Source organism: Emys orbicularis, chromosome 1 (genome assembly GCF_028017835.1).
Source record: "Emys orbicularis isolate rEmyOrb1 chromosome 1, rEmyOrb1.hap1, whole genome shotgun sequence".
Taxonomy (NCBI): domain Eukaryota; kingdom Metazoa; phylum Chordata; order Testudines; family Emydidae; genus Emys; species Emys orbicularis.
The window spans coordinates 77,510,343-77,531,985 of record NC_088683.1 but is presented as its reverse complement, the minus strand read 5'-3'; the positions used below and the strand labels follow the sequence as shown (position 1 = coordinate 77,531,985).

Sequence of the window (21,643 nt, the reverse complement as noted above, 5' to 3'; positions counted from 1 at the left end):
AATCTATGATAGATCAAGTTAAATCTGCAGTGAAGGCAAAGCTTTAGTCTCTGTGAATATCTGCACAAACCTTTATAGAAGACTCCATGATCCTCCCCTCCAACATGACGCCTTCTTCCCCATACATGATATTTATTTTTTGGAGGTGAGGCAGTCCGACTGGAATTCAACATCTTGAAGGGAGTAGTCTGTCAGATACGTTTCCCCCGCTGGTATTTTTAGGGAGCGGTCTCAATCCAGTCTGGGATAGTCATCATCACCCTTCCTCCATTCAGCCACATCAGGCAGTAATATATTGTATTGAGGCAGCAGTTGTAAACTGCATACTCCATGAATTTAGAGGTGAAGAAAAATAAAGTGAAAGTTACAGGGACGGGGAGAGCAAAGTTTTTAATGGATGTGAGAAATTAGTATGTATTAAGAAGAGAGTGAAAGGCTGAGGAGAAATGTGAGGGAGAGGAAAAGGGAGGCAGGAGGAGAGAGGTCACTGAGGCAGGGGGATGGTTTAGAGTACAAGAGAAATATCATTCTTTGGGACAGGAGAGGAGGGGAAAGAGCTAAGGTGGAGGAAGAAGGGGAGATCAGGTTAGATTAAATCAACTTTATTTTTGAAGAACTTGACAAGATCCTCTGTGAAGGGAGAGCGATACAGGAACTTAGGTGGTTTTATGACAAAAGACAGTTGGGATCAATATTTGTGGAGTAGTGGTGCTGCTTGATGAAGAAAATGAATGGCAGAACTGAAAGAGAGAAGGAATTTGAAAGTCTATGTGGTCATGGGACTTTCAGCAGAGGCACTTAGTAGAGAATATAAAAGTTGGGGATAAGGCTAGGATTGGGAGTTGTTGGTAGAGACCTTGTGGTGGGAGAAATGGATGAAAGAGGCAGACCTGAAAGAGAAAGCAGAGTGGAGAGAATCACTGGCTGAGTGAATGGAAGAGGGGTATGAGAATGGCTAAAAAGCCCTCCTCACATGCCCCCCCACTGCCCAGCACCCTCCACAGCCCCACCACCACAACTGCACCACACCCCAACACACACAGAGACCTCCCCCACTGCCCAGCACTTCCCCACAGGCCCCTCCACTGCCCAGCAACCTAAAACACACAAACCTCCCCCACTGCCCCCTCACGGCTGAGTGCCCCCCCACAGGCCCCATAGAGACCTACTCCCCCATTCCCTGCCCCCTGGCCACACTAGCCGGTCCCACTGGAAGGTGATTGTGTCTGCCGTGCTGAGCCGGCACCACAGCCAGGGCTGGTCCCAGGGTGGGGATCACTTTGGCCCCTCAGGAGCAGCGCAATCAGCTAGGCTGGAGCAGGAGTTGGGTCTGCCCAGGCCAGGCTCCCTCAGGACCCACAAGCCTGGCAGGACCCAGCCAAGGCCCCATGTTGCTCCCTTCCCCTCTTCCCCCCGCCACAACTGGCTGAGACCAGCCCGGCCTCTGCACCGGTCAGGTGGCTCAGTCCCTGGGAAGCAGGCGGGGCCCCGCAGGTGGTGGGCAGCAGACACCGCTCGGTGCTGGAGCCATGCTGGGGAGCAGGGCAGATTCCTGGGATGCAACCCCTGAGAACCCGCCAGGCCCGGCCGCTCTCACTGTCCCAGCAGCCAGCAACCTTGCCCAGCCCGCATGGCAGAGCCCGGCTTCTGGGTGGCACTGGCGAGCCCCCAACAAGCGAGCGGAACCTGCTGGCTGGGAGCTGATAACAGCAAGGCCTGGGCGCTGGACTGCCTTGGGCAAGGAGCCAGACCCGGCTGTGTGGATAGATTGTGGGGGTCTGTAATAGGCCCCTTCCCAGTGTGAGCCTGATGCCATGGCACCATTGGCACCATTGTAAACCCAGTACTGCATTGCTTAACAAATCTATTTATACCCCAGTATTCTGGATACATATTTTCAATAATTGTTGCTGAATACCGCACAGTGTATTTTACTGAGCCTCCCAAAGAGAATAACAGAAAATAATTACTTGTGTCTTATAAGCAAAAAATCTAGACTTCTGTGTCAAGGGTTGCACTGGAGAGTGCTGAAATTTCATGAGCTGTTCAACACTATTCATAAAACATTCTTTTTAAATGTAGCCACTGTTTATATAAGGACTTAAATCATGATCAACTATGGAACATGCATGTGATGTTCAAAATTAAACCACATTATTGTGATCAACAGTTTTTTACTTGCTACCCTGAGAAAGCTTTAAAAGTTTGGCATTTGATTATGATGTCATATTTGAGCAAAGTCAATACAAAATAGCATCCAAAAAATTAGCGTAATTCCTTTGGCTGCTAGTATGTTTTCTGATGCACTTTTAAATCTTAAAAGTCTCACTTTTAAAGCATGCTTAAATCTCAGTTGGACCGAAGTCATTTATTGCAATATCACTGGAGCTTTAAGCTTTAAGTGTACTTAGTTGAATTATAGCTCTGCAAATAAACAATGTACACAGTACACATCCCCATCTAGAATTTATTAATTCTGCCTCTGCATTAACCGGATCAGCAACTGCAGTTAGTTTCCAATGTCCCAAATAGAATATAATTTGCTTCCTCTTAGGTAAATAAGGAGCAAAATTTTTGGAACAAAAGGAGCCAAAAGGAAGTTGAAAGAGAACCAATATGCTTGAACGTTAAAAAAATATTTTTGGAACTATGACATTGGTCTTTATTCTCATTTACATTAAATTATGTTCACTTTAGACTACTAGAGCAGTATAAAGAGGCTTTGGTGTAAATGAAAATCAGGCTCATTGCCTTTTATAATAGAAAATATAGTATCAGATACCTTGATGACTGGGGCTCAGGTTATTTAAGCAAGTATATAACTTTAAGCATATGAGTAATCTCACTGAAATAAATATGTCTGCTTACACCTATGCTTAAGTACCTTGCTGAATCAGCAGTGTGGATTCTAACATGCATGATAGTCATCATAGGAACTGGATAATCAGATATTTATAAAGAGCCTGTGTGCATTTTGGTCCGAAATATGAATAGAGTTTTTCCTATAACAATAAATACTTTGATATTCTACCCTATTTGTTTTATTGGTGCCTCAGACAAACCATGCAGTTAAAGAATTATCCATCATATAATTTCGAATGAAAATCCTTCCTACAATTTAAAATATAGATGTGAGCAGCACATTTGAATGAAACAGCTGCCCAGACTTCTTTATCAAGAGTATGCTATACAAGGCAGAACCACTTATCAGATGTCTTGAGTGAGGTGCTCTTCAAAGCTAGAAGTAATGTGTTTGAACATATAAGGATCTTGCACGTGAAAGTGTTGAGAATAAATTAAATTTAACTTTGCACTCAGCCATTAAACCTCAGAGTAGCTTAATTTTCTAGGAATGATGCTTCCAGCAAGTTCTCTGTGACCCTGAAAGTAAAAGGTTTAAAATAATCTATAATTTCCCTAATCCTGTGTTTCTGCTACCTCTTGATCAGTGACTCAGAGCTCTGAGAACTTTTTTCCAGTCCTAGTACTGATTTTAGGAGTCATATTCATCCAATAAGGGTAGAGAAACTATACCATATGACGTATATGATGAAATACAACTAATTTATAAAGCTCAAATTTATAACATTGAATACTGAATACTCAATATCGAACTGATTGTGATTGGTCCATATAGTAATAAATAAAAATAGAGTAGTTTCAAATAATGACTAATCCACAATCAGAAAAAGAGGCTAAATTAATAAAAGAATTATCCGGGACATTTATGTTTACCCTTTTCATTTTACAAGTGAATAAACTTTATAAATACTCTGTAGTTGAAAATGATGTTAACTAAATAACATTGTATTCAAAAAACCTAGTGGTTAGGTATAAAACTTCATATATCAGTGTATGTGTATATTCATACTGTTCGTAATAGGAATGAATCCATACTGACAGTTGCAGTTTATATTTATAAAATTGTACATCAGTCTAATTTTGTGTCAATGACTCTTTAGTTCTGATAATACCATTGAAGTGATTTTAAATTATGGTGTACCAATGGTAATTACTTTGATAAATATACCTAACTGTTATTTTGGTAAGTCATTTGTAGATGACAGTCTCACTAACGAAGTATTACTTTATTAATAATGTTAGATGTGTTGAGAGTTTGCTCATCTGGTGACCCAGAGTTCACCTCTTGAGAGAATGACTACTCTGAGCATTTGGCAATCAGGAGCTCACAAAGAACAGGCATTGGTAGCACTGTGCTATCTGTGCTCCTTATGCATGTCTCTTGTTTCCATACCAACAAATTCAACATAACATTAATTTTTACAATGTTACCGTAGAATTCCTTGGTAAGAAGGAACATGGAGACCCATATTTTAGAATAAATGACTTTTTCAGCTGGGTTCTTTCAGAAAAGTGTTGAATCTTTGGATGGACTGCGATATTTCATATTCAGTACCTATACTGTTTTAAATTACTTTTTATCAAATTAATGCATTTTTATTTATAGGTTCTTCTCTTAATTATGACCCTGATCTTGCAAAGGGATCATCTTGGAAAAGTTTGGGAACTATATTGTTTTACTAGAATAAAAAGGGGTTACTTGATCTTTCTAAAATAGAATCCTAAAACTTGAGTCTTATTTTATATGGTTAATTCTTTGTGTTTTGTAGTAATGAGGGAATCTGGCATTATATTGCACAGTTACTGTAAAATCCATTAATTTAGTATATTCTACAACATGTGTGCATTGTTTTCATTCCTATAAAGTGGTAGCAAGAATCCTGAAGAACTTTCTGACACTGGCCTCTCAACATCATATTCTGGTGTTTAGTTCACCATAATTCCAACTACTACATTAGACCGTATTAGCCAGAGTTGCTTTGATTTTACTCTGTAGTAACCTTTCATCAGCCAGCCATCACTAACCTTGAACTTCCATATCTAGGTTGATAGCTTTTTTAGCATTCCATTATTTTTAGTTGATCCACATCAACTGCATCACATCCACCAACTATCAGTGTAGTTTATTCCACATAAAATTCAGTCAAAGTATTAAATTTTCAGTCACACTTTTCATTTAAGCATTCTGTGCTGTGTTCTTTTCAGTGTCAGTGTCTTTAGTTCTGATTTTTCAATTTTGTCCCTCTCCTTTTCCTTAACTTGTTAGTCTGATCCAACCTCTTCTACCTCATCTGATGATTATCAATATGTTATGGAAGCTAAGCTACAAGAAATGATCTCCATACGTAGGAAGGTAGTCCTACTGGACTTTACTTTCTATTGCTAAATAGAATCCATCTGATTTGTTTTCATTTATTTTTTTAATTATTTTTTTTATTGATAATCAACCATCGTGCAGTTTAGTGCTTCAGGAGCTTACAATTTTACGATGGCAGGTTTGTGTTCAAACCATGCACAGTCTGCATGTTACATTTGGCTGATTTCATTGCTCATAAATAACTCCAATATTTTGCTGATGCTTGGATGTAACAGGCCTTTGTAGCTGACACATTTCAAGCAATGCTGTTCAGCTGCCTGTTTAAATAAAGTTTATTTTTTGAAAACTAAGTTTGCAGTTAGTAGTAGCTTGCTTTATATTTTGTTTAAACTTTGCTGACAAAGATTTGCAAAGCAATTTAAATTTCAGACCGAGTCTTCCTATTTTTTTTACAGGCAGAAGAAAGACATGGTAACATTGAAGAACGTATGAGACACTTGGAAGCTCAACTTGAAGAAAAGAATCAGGAACTTCAAAGAGTATGTGTATTGCAGACCATTTATTTTTTGTGCTTATAATTTAACAATATAGGGCCAAATTCTGCCCTCAGTTACATGCCTACAACTCCATTAATTGCAGAATAATGCTTTTGTGAGTCTGAGAGCAGAATCTGTGCTGCATTTTTTCATCAACTTCGTCAACTGATTTAAATCTAATTTTAGTTGGCTATAAACAGTCTGCTGATACAGAAGTTTCTAATATACCTTGATCAGGAGTTAATATGTATTTATCAATAGATGAACTTAAACTATAATTTCTTCTGTTGCTGGATATTTTAATGAAAATGTTTTCAATCACCATAAAATCTACGCATTTTAATAGGGCATTAATTAACTTGGAAACTTATCATTGTATTTCCTTTGTTCTGTACTGAAGGCAAGACAAAGAGAGAAAATGAATGAGGAGCACAACAAAAGATTATCAGATACTGTAGACAGACTTTTGACAGAATCCAATGAGCGCCTGCAGCTACACTTAAAAGAGAGAATGGCAGCACTTGAGGAAAAGGTAAAGTGCAAAGGGCAGAATAAACTTAAATTGAATAAGGTTACTACTGTATATATTTTATCTGGATATAAATGTGATGCTGATGCTATGATGCACAGGCAAATGTGAACCTAATAGTTACAAATCTAATCAAATTTTTAGCATCAAGCAAAATATCAGATATTCATATTCTGGTAGAGTTTTTATAATACTGTGGATAATATATAACTTATCGAGCTTTTACATGTTCAAATCAAGGTACATACTTTCATGAAAGAACCCTCCAAATGCCATTGTGAGGTGGATATTATTATCTCCATTTTTACTGATGGGGAAAGGGAACCAGAGGTGGAAAGCTTACCCAAGCTTGCCCACAGCCACAACATGAGGCAGTGGCAGAACCAGGATTAAAATTCAGGAGTTCCCAAGATCTGTTCTCATTCCTAAATTGCATCTTCTGTGCAGTTAAAAGTTTACATAACAGATATGTGCTCTTTTATTCCCAGATAAATGTTTTATTCAGGGTAGGAGTGAGATGTATAGGTAAGTCAGTGACCAGAGAAAGAATAAATTATGGACGTTGTTCTTCAGTGGATTCCACTAATCCCTTTGTTATCTTAAAGAGAAATAAAAAAGAGGTGTGTTTAACACTTGCTTGAGGAGGGAAGGCTGGAAGATGATTAATGTGATGATATTATAGACTCAGCTTGAGGATTTGTGACACAGACATTCAGAAACATTCTCCATTTGCTCTTGTCTTGTCTATTGCTTGGCTCTGAACACATCCTTGAGATGTTTCCTGGGATTATTGGGGAGCAAATTCATGTTTGGCCCTCTGAATTTGAGTATTTCCACTTTAGCCATCCCAATTCCACTCTTCTTCATACATACACAAAGACTGAAATGTATTTCACTCACATAAAGCCACTGGCTCAGGGACTCTTTCTACAGTCCCAAGCCCCCTTGCATCATTGATATGCTGGTTTCTCGGTCCCCATCCCTTCCACCCCATAATGTGACAATGGGGCTTACATTGTGCAAAGTTGCTCTGGCCCTTGACACCATGATGTATTTCACTCTAAACATCAGATTCCTTTGAGTGGTAGAAAACTCACTGAAGTCTCCTTAAATAGTCGAAGAAAATGATCTATTCCTCTGAAATCCTCATTCAAATACACCTCCAGCCAAACTTCTCCAAGGCGACAAGTACAGCTGCAGATTTTTGCTGCTCCTGAGGCAGAATACTGTAGAAAGTAGAGAATATGCTGTCACAGAGAGAACCTGTGGGGAACAGAATGTGTAAAAATCTCAGATTAAGATACTAGAAAAGTGACTTCTGTCCTTGAAAGAAAATATTTGGATTGTTTATAGGGTTCTTGATCTGACCTGTACACATTCCGAAAGTATTAACAGATTCATATTGAAAATTCTGTGGAGAACAAGATGGATCAGTTCACTTAATTTAGTTAACTTGATCAGATGGCAGCTTCTGGTACTGGATGTTTCCTCCTGTTTAATTTACATTTCAAATGTCTTTTTCTCTCCTAGAATGTTTTAATTCAGGAATCTGAAAGTTTCAGGAAGACCCTGGAAGAATCTTTACATGACAAGGTACTATATAACTCTCCTATTTTATCTGTAATCTCATTGTTTTATTTAGAAAAATCATTTGATATTATTTGAATATGAGAAAATATGTTTGTGGTGTACTTAACGTCTCAAACTGGCCCCTGGAAATGGATCAAATAGCAGTAAAATACTCCTGAGGATCCAGGAGTAGATGGTTCTTTACCCATCCAGTTGCTTAAGCTAGAAATTGATGCTATATGAAAATGCTCCTAAAAATATAGTTTAGGGTTGAAATTCTGGCCCCATTGAAGTGAATTGACTTCAGTGGGGCCAGGATTTCACCATACAAATTGTAGTTCTTAAAAAGACTGGTTTAACAGAGATTTTCATGTAAATGGTTATACGTCTTTAGTTAAGAAAATAATTATTTGATTTGATACATTTACTTTAACAGGTGCAGTGAAATTATACTAACCATAGCTGAAAGGTGCCTTTTTGAGTTCAGGGCAATTTAACAACAAAACACTGGTTTAGTGAATCAGTCAAATTAATTATAAATGTTTATTCCAAACACAAGTTTTTGGTTTTATTTTAAAGATATACTTGCCTTAAAGGCAGTAGAACACAAAAATGCATCCACCTTTAGATTTATACATAAAGCATTTTTGCAGTGTGTCCAATTAAATTAAAATATATAGTGTGGAATGGAAAAAATACCGCTACGCTTGTTCCTAAGGGGAAAATAACTATTACCATATGACACCCAAAACGAACATGAAATGAGGAAAATGGTAAGAGAAAATATCTGTTTAAATCTATTGTTATTTTAGCATAAAGTAATTTTGTAGAGAGGCAGGGAGATTTTTGTGGTTAAGGCACTGAACTAGAGCTCAAGAGATTGTGATTCAATTCCTGACTGCAACAAATTTGCTGTGTGACCTTGGGCAAGTACTTAATGTCTCTGTGCCTCAGTTCCCCATGTGTAAAATGGGATAATAAACCTTCCTTTCAGCCACTATTTGTCCTGTCTGTTCAGACTGTGAGTTCTTTGGAGCAAAAACTGTTATGTATGTGTACAGCTCCTTGCAAAATGGGGCCACTAGGTACTAGCATAATGTAAATAATGATATTACCTTTATATGTAATACACTATTACAAAAATATTTAAAATATCTCTTGTCACTTAATTTTGGGTTAGGAATGTGGCAGCTGTATATTTTTTTATATTTACAATTTTATTAATTTTCCAATTCCTTGCTTTGTTTTAATTATTTTTAGAAATTCATTATTATGACAGAAGAAAGCTGAATTGTTTTGTGTTAAAAAAACCCAAAACTATAGAAACCTACCTCTTTTATCTAGCAACTGTTATAACTGTGTGTGTTCAAAATTTGGCCAGTTTTAAGAGGTGCAAAGTGGTGATTAGCATCCTTCATGTCTGCTGGCATTGCTGGAAATTGAGGTTTCTGAGCACCTCATAGAAGGTCTCATCAGCTCACAAGATTGAGCCTTAAGGCCCCAATTCAGCAAGACACTTAAACATCTGCCCATCTTTAAAGAAGGGGATTACTCACAAGCATAAAGCTAGGCATGTACTTAGGGACTTTGCTGAATTGGAGCCATAAGTCCGTGGGACTTAACTACATGCTTAAAGTTAAGTACTTAAGGGCTGAAGAGAGATGAACTTAAGCACGGGCTTGAGTACTTTCCTGAATCATGGTCTTACCTGGTTTGCAAGTTATTCATCACTTGGTTGGTTGGTAATAGTCATTTCTAGCAATGGCAGCATCATATGCCACCATTCCACATATTTTTGAAAGTGCATTCCTCAGCATTTTTTCTTATCAGCCTAATTTTGCTATTAGTGCTTCTTTCAAGTCATCATCCACGGTAAATGGTGTTTACTTTGCCTTTTCAGCCCTAAACTATTGTTTTAGTTTCTTCTTCTTTTCTAACACAAGTTGCATAAAAAAATGTAATTTTCAGGCATGAGCCCTTCACAAAGTTTCTTCCAGCTTGTGAGGATATAGTAAGGAATACTAAACAGCCTTCTCTCAATGCACAGGCATTATTAACAGTAATGGCATTTGCATGGGGGTCATCAAAAGGAAACTATGGCTGAATTTATTTCCTATTTTAGAAGTCAGTAACTAATTTTTTTACAGTTTTATATTCAATACAACTCCTCTTAAAAACATTTCTCCTTTTTTCAGGAAAGATTGTCAGAAGAAATTGACAAACTGAGATCTGAACTTGACCAGTTGAAAATAAGGGCTGGCTCTTTAATTGAACCTACATTATCAAGGTAACTTACAAAAATCATAAAGTAATTGAACTTCAAGACAACATGTAAAGATTGTTCAAGACTTTATAACAAGGATGTGTTTTCAATAGACATTAAAAACATTTTTTTTAAAGTTAGCTGTTCAATGGTTACTATTGTCCCTTTTGATTGTTTTTCATAATATAGCTGGGGCCTAACATAAGTGAGTATGTATTACCATATTGCTAAGATCAGAATCAAGTCTTCTGTTTTAAACTCTGTTATACTTCTAAATTATACTAAAATACTTCAATAATTTCCAGGAAAGTCTGAAAATGGAATTCCAGTTGCCACCTTTAACACTAGAATTGATTAACAAATTTAGAGTCATACACCAACAATTATATCTAACTGTTATTTTTCCCTTAAGTGAGAGTTAACAAGGTTTTGCTTAGTGCATACAGTAAGGCCCCGATCTTTCAGCTTATTGTGCAGGCAAAGTTCAGCAGGGTTCCTCACAGGCACAATGATCTGTCTGCCAAAGTTTGTTGAAGGATCAGGAATGAACTAATAATGAGACATGAGCTTTTTGAATACAAATCTTGTCTGCTACTGATAGCTGAAGATAAATTATTTGGGAAAGCTGTTGCTATGGTTATAGAATAATAGAATAATTTTCCTTTCTGTCCAACAATGTCCTTTAAAATAAAATTCACACCTGTTTCTCCTGCCTTCATTTCGTAACTAGCAAGCTTAATATGTTAAAGTGTAGGATTTGTCAGCCAAAACACATGGTACAAAACTAAATTGAGGAAATTGTAATCTGAATCAAGTTCTTTTTCCTTGAATGCTGTTATATTTGCCTGCATAAGCTACTATACACCCTCATGTTTCTGAGAGAGATTGCTCAATGCTTGTTTTAAACTCTTTTTTTTACTTTCTTATACCCTTTATTTTATTTAATTTGTGCTGTTTATTTGATATATAAGGAGAAATATAAATTAATGTAATGGACTCAAGCTTGTTAATTGTTATAACGGTTTCTCACTTTGTTCTTTTGAAACTTGAGTTATGTGGTCTCACACACACACACACACACACACACACACGTTTTATATAACGCCTTTCTCATGAGGATCTTAGAGTGCTTTATAGACATTAAACCATAATTCAGCCTAGCAACACCACTATGAAACTGGCAAGTATAACCTCCATTTCAGAGATGGGGAAACTGCTACACAAGCAGTGTAGAACAGAGAAACAGTGTTTAATTGCAACATACGCTCTGTGTCAAGCTGTATGAAGCACTTCATAGTGACACTCATGGTTTTTTTAGAGTGAAGACCACATACCTGCTTAAATGAAGAGAACTGCTGGACAAATCTCAGCACCTGGCACAATGGTTACTGCCCCAGGTGTAGCTGCTTACCTGAGACCTCTCACCGTCATGGGGGAAAAGCAGTCTTATTTTCTTGTCACTCACTGCCTTGCTGGCTTCTGTGAACACATCCTCATAGCCTGTGCCTAGGTGCTGTCTGAGCTCCGTGAGCTGCCTTACAACTGTTCCCCTGGAATTCAGCAGTGCACTCTAAAATTGTTTACTTCCCGATCCCTATTCCCACACTTACAAAGCTGCTGCTGCTGGAACTCTTCGCTGAGTGTGGGTAATACAGTGAATTCCTGATGCTGAGATCCCTTCACTTGTACTTGAATTCTTCCACCTCTCAGGAATGGAGTGAGGAGAACTCATCCCATTATATAGGCTGGTCTTTCAACAAGGAGGATACAACATGGGCTTATGTGGCATTATGAGGCTGGACAGTAGATGAATGTCTACTGGCTGGAGACTGGAATCTGGGCTGCCTCCTACTGTCTGCCATCCCATTGCAGAGCTGACAGGCATTGTGTACACTCTCTGACCTAATTCAGAATGGGCGCCACATTTTTCAGACATATACACCTAAAGGGTGTATTCACATCCCACTACTATAAGTCATGCACTCCGGCATAATTTAGAGGGTCCTAACTGTGCATGTGTCTTCCAGGCGCGATTTTCCGTTGAACCATAAGGATTTTCAAGAGCCTCCGAAAAGAGACTACACAAAAAGTCACACTGAATACCCTGATGGGTGTGTGCAAAACAGCCCACAGTATGTTTGCAGTGTATTATCTTGAATTTTTCAATTTACATTAGGAATATGAAGCTTTTTAAATTAACAATTACTATTTGTACTTTGTACTCTGGAAGAATTAATAAATCATTCTCATAGTTTGTAATTAGTAATTTTATTTCAAAGTTGTATGTTCAATTCAAATTTAATTTTAAACATAAATATGTTTGGGAAATGGAATGCAAATCACATCATTGATTTAATTTTCATTTTCCTTGCATTATGTTTAGAATAACCATTTCTGGCTTAACACACTAAGAAGCTAGTTCATTTAAAGCTAAAATCAAACTATTCTGAAGTACTCAAAATAACAAGGATTTTTTATTATAGGAACATCCACACAGGTTATAACATAGCTTTTCAAGGTTGTCACTAATATTTACCAGCTCAAACACAAAATCTACTTGCCCACCCTTCACCATTATGATTTATGATGGAAAAAAATAGGAGACTCAGCATTTATGACTATAGGGATCTGACATATGCTGTACCTAGGAACTAAATCCTAAGACATATTTTCCAACATATGTCTCTGGATTTGTTTATGGCTCTTATCTCATACTTCAGAGTATGTGGTATCTGTCTTCCTTTTTGTTTTGCTGTAGAATATTTATTGTTGGTTAAAGGTACCATATTGGCAGCTTAGGACAATGAAACCTTGATTTGTTGTTCACAGAATTGGCACAGTACATGTAATAAATGGCACTATCGCTCTTTACAGAACATGGTGTATGTGCCGATGAGTTCTTTTATAGCTGCTGAGTTCGATGCACGAGTAACAGTCCTGTCCACAGGTAGGGCACACTCACACCCTAGCAGTGCTCTGAATCCAAGCAGCAGATTCTTTCCTCCTCAGATGCCAGTCATCACAAATCTTGATCAAGTCTGCCTTGCAACACTTCACTCCATCTACAAGCTGTCTCCACCAACCAGAGCGGCATTCCGCTCTCCTTTCCCAATCATTCAGAGAGATTCCAATGGATAATTAAGTCATCTTTACAAGCATCCCAAAATCTATGCAGCAGTCTGCCTCTTTCTAGACCCTTCGTGAGCTTCTGAGTACTACACACTCTTTGGGATCCTGTAATCTGGCATTCACTTGTCATGTCCAAGCCACCTGAGTCTTTTCTTACTAATCAGTATTCCCATGGATGACATATCAGCACGATTTAACACTTCCACATTTGTCACCCTGTCTTGCCATCTTATTCGAAGAATTTTATGCAAGCATCAGATATAAAAGCTGTTTAATCTTTTGGTATGTTTGGCGTAAGTCATCCATATTTCTGAGCCATATAGAAGAGTGGATAAAACACATCTCACATAAATATGGATTTTCACTTTAGTTGATAATTTGTTATTGTTCCAGGCTTTGTCTTGAAAAGTTCCTGGCTGATTTGCCAATTCTACTAGTGAGCTCAGCAAGAAGATCTACATTGCTGGAAACAGTAGAGCTAAGGAAGCAAAATTGGCCAATACCATCCAAACAAATACCATGTAAGATGATATCTGGAACTGGTTTTGAAGAGCCTTGGTGCATGATAACCGTCTTCTTCATGCTTATTGCTAGCCCAAAGATTTTGCATGAATCAGAGAACTTGGTAATAAGCTATTGTAGGGCATCAACACTGTGAGCCACAAGGGCTGCATCATCTGCAAACAACAGGTCTCTTATGATGGTCTCTTTCACCTTCGTCTTGGCTCTGAACCTTGCAATGTTAAACCTCCATCATGTCTAATGCTAAGATAGACACCCTGTCGAACATCATGGGACGCATGTTGAAGCAGGAATGAGAAGTAAAAAAGTATTAAATAATGTAGGAGCCAGTACGCACCCCTGCTTCGCTCCATTGTTGATGTTAAATGAGTCAGGCTCTTGGTTTTTGTACATTACAGTTGCTTTCATGCAATTGTATAAGGATTTCACAAGATTTAGCAATAGAGGTGGACAACCAAGCTGTGACGGGTTGGATCATAGAAACCCCCTTGGGAACTGCCAACCGATGTGCCACGACTCTTCTGCCCCTGTTTTCCCTGCCAGCTTGGGACTCCAGCACCCTGTCCTGTTGAGCCAGACATGCCAGTCTGCTCCAACACTGACCCAGGGTCTGAACCACATGCCCCAAAGCTGCAGACTTAACTGAAAGCAGCTTACAGAAGTGTTCCTGTCTTTAACACTCAGATGCCCAACTCCCAATGGGGTCCAAACCCCAAATAAATCCATTTTACCCTGTATAAAGCTTATACAGGCTAAACTCATAAATTGTTCGCCCTCTATAACACTGATAGAGAGATATGCACAGCTCTTTGCCCCCCCACTACCCCCCCCCAGGTATTCATACATACTCTGGGTTAATTAATAAGTAAAAATGATTTTATTAAATACAGAAAGTAAGATTTAAGTGGTTCCAAGTAGTAATAGACAGAACAAAGTGAATTACCAAACAAAATAAAATAAAACATGCAAGTCTAAGCCTAGTAGAGTAATAAAACTGAATACAGATAAGATCGCACCCTCAGAGATGTTTCAATACGTTTCTTTCAGAGACTGGATGCCTTCCTAGTCTGGGCACAATCCTTCCCCCCTGGTACAGCCCTTGTTCCAGCTCAGGTGGTAGCTAGGGGATTTCTCATGATGGCCGCCCCCTTTGTTCTCTTCCACGCACTTATATATCTTTTGCATAAGGCGGGAATCCTTTGTCCCTCTCTGGGTTCCCACCCTCTCCTTCTCAATGGAAAAGCACCAGGTTAAAGATGGATTCCAGTTCAAGTGACATGATCACATGTCACTGTAAGACTTAATTACCCACTTGCCAGCACATACGTATACAGGAAAACTTGCAAGTAAAATAGAGCCATCTACAGTCTATTGTCCTGGTTAATGGAAGCCATCAAGATTCCAAACCATTAATGGCCCACACTTTGCATAATTACAATAGGCCCTCCGAGTTATATTTCATATTTCTAGTTTCAGATACAAGAGTGATATATTTATACAAATAAGATGACCACACTCGGTAGATTATAAACTTTGTAATGATACCTTACAAGAGACCTTTTGCATGAAGCATTTTTTAGTTACATTATGTTCACACTCATCAGCATACTTTCATAAAATCATATAGAGTGCAACGTCACACCAGCATCTTCAGACCAACTAACCATGTCAAAGGCTTTTGTTAAATCTATAAAAGCCATGTACAGTGGACTACGCTTCTCTCTGCACTTTTTCTGCAGTTGTCTTCCAGAGAAGATCATGTCTATGCTGGGCCTTCCCAAGCAGAGGCCACATTGGCTATCAAGATAGATTATTCTCAGCTAAAGTTTGAAGTCTAGGTAAAATAATACAGCTTAAGATTTTTCTCATGATGTTAAGAAGAGATATTGCTCTGTGGCTTTCACAGTCACTTCTGTCTCCTTTGTTTTTGTAGAGTTGGATGAAACAAGCATCTTTAAAATCTTGAGGAACAGTTTCTTCCTTCCAACAGAGTAGTAATACCTTGTGCAATCTTAGCCTTTTAGCAAACAAGCTTCCCCACATCATACAGCCAATGTACCTTTTTTCTGCTAGAGAAGGATCTATCTCTGGATGTAAGAGGACAGTCCTGTCTCCATGTTAGTCCTGTCTCTGATCTCTCTGGAGAAACTGTTAATAACCGCAGTTGTGTTTTTTCCTACTAGGAATTCCAACTGAGATCACCCAGACTCTGATTCTGCACTCCATGCTCACTGGAGATGCAGTTAATGGTCCTATGTCACTGAACAGACATCAGGTGGTTACATTTTAACAATACCAGTTGCTCTCACTTTCCGACTAATGTGGTGTTGCTAAAATTTAGGCTAATGCCTCATTCTTCTAGGCAACAATTTATTTTAGTTCAAAATAAGTGATCCTGTAGTGAAAGTGAACATCTGTTGAAATCTATTTATAGAATACATATCTGAAATGGGGAAGGGAGGATTACATTAATATTCTTCTAATAGAATTACAGATTTTACAGATATTACAGATTATTGGAATGGGTTACCTAGGGAGGTGGTGGAATCACCATCCTTAGAGGTTTTTAAGGCCCGGTTTGACAAAGCCTTGGCTGAGATGATTTAGTTGGTGTTGGTTCTGCTTTGAGCAGGGGATTGGACTGGATGACCTCCTGAGGTCTCTTTCAACCCTAATATTCTATGATTCTGTGATTTTAGCATAAATGTGATTTTCTGAATGATTTCCTTCATTTTGGAGATCAGTCATACCTTTACTTAGACAGCTTTCATCTCTAAAGATTAAAGCCATTATTTTCTTGGGCAACATTCTTCCACTGAGGTGAAGGAAATATTTTTAGGGATAAAAATCATATTTTGTTTCTTGAAAACTGATTATTAACCTTGCTGTGAACCTTTTAAGGAAGATGGTCACAAGCTGATTGTAAGCTTTTTTTCCCAGTTTGAAAGGAGTTAAAATTTAAATATGGAGGTATATTTTTCATGTGCATTCTAGATAGAGTAACTTTCTTGACTACTACAGAAATGCAAGTAGTCAGATAAGATTCTCCTTTCACTGTTGTTATTTATAACATATATATTATTTTTAAAAAATCCTTCTGTGTAGGAGTAACAACTTACTTTTCTTAACCATTTTCTTTTCTCCATTCAAGTTAGTACAATGAGAGATGACAGATGCAACAGTATATTTGCCACCTGCTAAAACAAACACAAAGATTATCTACCCTTTCCCCCTAACTGTTTTCTGTCTGTGTGTCAGTCTTCAGACTGCCAGTTCCAGAGAGCACAGACCATTGCTTCCTGTCTGCCTGGAAGGCTACTAGCACATCTTTAGGAGATACCATAAACAAACAAACAAATAATAATAAAGTGTTGTACTTTGATACTGATGAAGTATCATCACTACAATATTTGTAACATTACATTTCACTTCTCTAATGTTATCATGCCAATTGCATCCTTTTGCGAAGGCCAAAATGTGGCCAAATCTTCATGACTGTTCAAGAATTCTCAGAGGGTACATGGAGACTTCACTCCCCTTATTTCCCACTATGAGCAGCAACTGTGATGGGTCTGGGAGGTACAAGCACTGCCCTAGGTTAGTTCTGTCACGGGTACTAATCTCCTGAAAAGAGTCAAGGAAGGGGAACATAGTCTGTGTCCTCCCCCCACAGTCCCCACAAGCCAGCAAAACTGATGTTGGGCAGGAAGGGAATGCTGCATTGCTTCAGTGAGTGGCAGTGTTCCCACTCTAGCATGCACACACACACAGGAAAACTAGGAAGAATTCTGATTGTCAGCCACAATTCTTCCATTCTTGTCCTGGAGCTTAGACCATCCTCATCCCCAGCCCTGCTATGCAACCAATGGTTTAAAAGCCAGAGTCGTGCCCCAAACACACTTGTGGAAGCCAAGGTTCTTAGGCTGTATCAGTTGTATTAGTTTAAACTATTAACATAGTACCAGAGATGTAGCATTCCAATCATAACCATAAACCTTTATATCATTGGGAAGTTGACTAACATTATCATAATGTAGAGCATGTCTTAATAAGCAGATTGATTCATCTTCCTTTTCATTCATGATCGCATAACACTGTCATGGCAACAATTGCTTACATAGAAAAGTAATACTACAAAAGTGTTTAGGGTGGGATATGCAAAAATGATTAGTGTTGAGCCGACTCTGCTGATTGACTTCATTGGAGCTCTGCCAATTCGCACCAGCTGTGGATCTGGGCTGTTGTGGTTTGTTATTTAATTCTTTAATATAAAAAGGGTCAAGATTTATTTCCTTTATTACCCCCCACCATATGTTTAGAAAATGTTCACTGAATTGTGTCCCCAATGTAGTTTCTCTTGCAAGGCTTAATGAATTAATGTCAATAAAGGTCTGAGACCCTAGAATGAAAGGCACTGTATTATCATTACTGTTATTTGAATTTATCTATTGTCTCTGCCTCAATCCCTTTTCAGATCTCACCTTGACACATCAGCAGAACTGAGGTATTCTGTGGGTTCCTTGGTTGATAGCCAATCTGACTACAGGTCAACTAAAGTGATAAGGCGACCCAGAAGAGGTCGTATGGGGGTCCGGAGAGATGAACCAAAGGTTAACCATTTAATTGTTTTCACTTGTGAAACACTGCAAGCTTTTTTGCATGCATTATTACAATGTATTCCTAAACAATGACAGCATTAAACACTGGCATACATAATGCACCGCAAAAGTGCCTTAACTAACTAGTTTGCTGACAGCTTATAGGATATCTTCTTTTAATTGCATATGGTATTAATAGCTCATGTTAACAATTAAAATCCCCACACTGGGATATGACAGTGTACCTCAGTGTTTGTAGAAGATACTCGATGGGGTTACAAATTGTGTAGTTTTGTCAGCAAACAATAGGATTTTTCCATACAAATCTACAAGTACATCCACTGCTGTATAGCAGCCAACACGAATAGCGCAGAGGGAGATATTCAAGTTCAGTGGGAGTTGGAAACCTAACTGGACACCTTTGAAAATCTCTTCCTTAGTTAATGCTGAACTGCAGTAGAAACCATATGAAAGAACTTTACAGCATCTTTATTCTCATCAAATAAATCTATCATTCTTAATGTTGTTACAAATAAGAAAGGGATTAATAATGACAGAGCCAGTATTTTAAAATGTTAATGCTTCATCTTTTCCATTTTCCAGCAAGCTATTTTTGAAATAGTTTCTCAGACTAAACAATATGCATTTTGTACATTTTTGCTTAGGTGAAATCTCTTGGGGATCATGAGTGGAACAGAACTCAGCAGATTGGAGTCTTGAGCAGCCACCCATTTGAAAGTGACACCGAAATGTCTGATATTGATGACGATGATAGAGAAACTATTTTTAGCTCCATGGATCTTCTGTCACCAAGTGGGCATTCAGATGCCCAGACTCTGGCCATGATGCTTCAGGAGCAACTAGATGCAATCAACAAAGAAATAAGGTACCTAACATCAACCAACTGCAATGTGTTTTCTGGTCATAGATCAATCTTCCCCATTTTGCTCAGGATCAGTTTCCATAGACTGCAGTGGGAGCCCCACTCATGCATTCCAGGGCAGTAATTGGGGAATGTATGTGTTTATGTATAAGAATATGTACTATAGTGGAAGTAATGATAGCAATTTCCTTTCTTAAACATGGAGCTTGCGAAGAACATGCCAGGGGAAGAGAAATAGTTAGCTCTGTAGAAGAAGCTATTTTAGGGTACACTAACACAGGAAAGCTTTCTGATAGACCTTTATTCAGAGGCCTTCTTTTCAAGATTTTTACATGCCCATCCTACATAACTCCATTCTACCATTAATGAACTGTTATCCTGAAGATTTGAATTCAGTGATATGCATGGTTCCTGCTGTTAGTTACACCTGTAATACACCTCATATGGGTCTGGGTTACTAAGAATGGTATGAAAGCAGGAAGGAATTCAGTATGAGATTCATATCCCAGACCGAGTTATAGGGCTCAAAGTCAAGGAAAAAAACCTCAATGTATTAAACTGCACTAATTTCATCTGGAATTATTGATTCATATAGAATTTTGCTTCAGTTTTCTAAAATCTGTTTCACGGCATTTCTGTCAAGATAAAAGGCCAATGGAAAATTTTGCTATTGGAAGGTTTAAATCTTGCTAAAATAGCATATTCCCAATATAGGGAAAACAAGGAATTTTATTCATGTTTTCTTTTATTACAAGGAAATCAGGACCCTGACTAGTCAGAACATTATAAGTTAAACAAATATCTTAACTTTTTTTAAAAATTAAAGTGTTGACCTTTTAAGAAGCAATTATCTGATATAGTGGGGGTTTGGAGAAGAGAACATATCTGTAGGTAATGTATATAGATAGGATTTATGTCATGCTGAATCAGATCATTGATCCATCTAGTCTTGCATCTTGCCTCTAGCAATAACTAGTACCTGATGCTTCAGAGGAAAGCAAAACAGAGAGAAAAAACATAACACACTTAGTTATTTTTGTAGTATTGTAGATTGACTGAGAGAAGAAAAATTTTTATTCCCCCCCCCACACACACCAATTATCAGCCGATGCCCTGAAGCATGAGTGACTCTCATCAAAAAATTGGCTTGTAAAGATACCCCTATAACTAATGGTCAGATTTGCTACTTTCATATTCCCTTTTGTAAATTTCAGGGAAAGTTATTCAGTCAGGAGAGTCCACCAAGAAATGATCACCCTCTTAAGAACATAAGAACATAAGAATGGTCCTATTGGGTCAGACTAAGGGTCCATCTAGCCCAGTATCCTGTCTTCCGACAGTGGCCAGTGCCAGGTGCCCCAGAGGAAATGAACAGAACAGGTAATCATCAAATGATCCATCCCCTGTCACTCATTCCCAGCTTCTGGCAGAGACTAGGGACACCATTCCTGCCCATCCTGGCTAATAGCCATTAATGGACCTATCTTCCATTAATTTATCTAGTTCTTTTTTGAATCCTGTTATGGTTCTTGGCCTTCACAACATCCTCTGGCAAGGATTTGGTTGTGTTGACTGTGCATTGTATGAAGAAATACTTCCTTTTATTTGTTTTAAACCTGCTGCCTATTAATTTCATTTGGTGACCCCTCGTTCTTGTGTTATGAGAAGTAGTAAACAACACTTCATAGATTCATAGATTCTAGGACTGGAAGGGACCTTGAGAGGTCATCGAGTCCAGTCCCCTGCCCTCATGGCAGGACCAAATACTGTCTAGACCATCCCGGATAGACATTGATCTAACCTACTCTTAAATATCTCCAGAGATGGAGATTCCACAACCTCCCTAGGCAGTTTATTCCAGTGTTTAACCACCCTGACAGTTAGGAACTTTTTCCTAATGTCCAACCTAGACCTCCCTTGCTGCAGGTTAAGCCCATTGCTTCTTGTTCTATCCTTAGAGGCTAAGGTGAACAAGTTTTCTCCCTCCTCCTTATGACACCCTTTTAGATACCTGAAAACTGCTATCATGTCCCCTCTCAGTCTTCTCTTTTCCAAACTAAACAAACCCAATTCTTTCAGCCTTCATTCATAGGTCATGTTCTCAAGACCTTCAATCATTCTTGTTGATCTTCTCTGGACCCTCTCCAATTTCTCCACATCTTTCTTGAAATGTGGTGCCCAGAACTGGACACAATACTCCAGTTGAGGCCTAACCAGCACAGAATAGAGCGGAAGAATGACTTCTCGTGTCTTGCTCACAACACACCTGTTAATGCATCCCAGAATCATGTTTGCTTTTTTTGCAACAGCATCACACTGTTGACTCATATTTAGCTTGTGGTCCACTATAACCCCTAGATCCCTTTCTGCCGTACTCCTTCCTAGACAGTCTTTTCCCATTCTGTATGTGTGAAACTGATTGTTCTTTCCTAAGT

At 38.5% G+C, this 21,643-nt stretch overlaps 1 protein-coding gene across 3 annotated transcripts in view; it reads left to right on the top strand.

Annotated features, from left to right (window-relative positions):
* PPFIA2 (PTPRF interacting protein alpha 2) overlaps positions 1–21,643 on the top strand; it is a 627,181-nt gene that overhangs the window by 521,831 nt on the left and 83,707 nt on the right. For all 3 annotated transcript variants that reach the window (XM_065422644.1, XM_065422656.1, XM_065422651.1), the window contains 6 exons: positions 5,635–5,718; positions 6,116–6,247; positions 7,775–7,837; positions 10,009–10,100; positions 18,202–18,337; positions 18,991–19,211. In XM_065422644.1, coding sequence (XP_065278716.1) covers positions 5,635–5,718; positions 6,116–6,247; positions 7,775–7,837; positions 10,009–10,100; positions 18,202–18,337; positions 18,991–19,211 — 728 coding nt within the window. The remainder of the gene's footprint in view (positions 1–5,634; positions 5,719–6,115; positions 6,248–7,774; positions 7,838–10,008; positions 10,101–18,201; positions 18,338–18,990; positions 19,212–21,643) is intronic.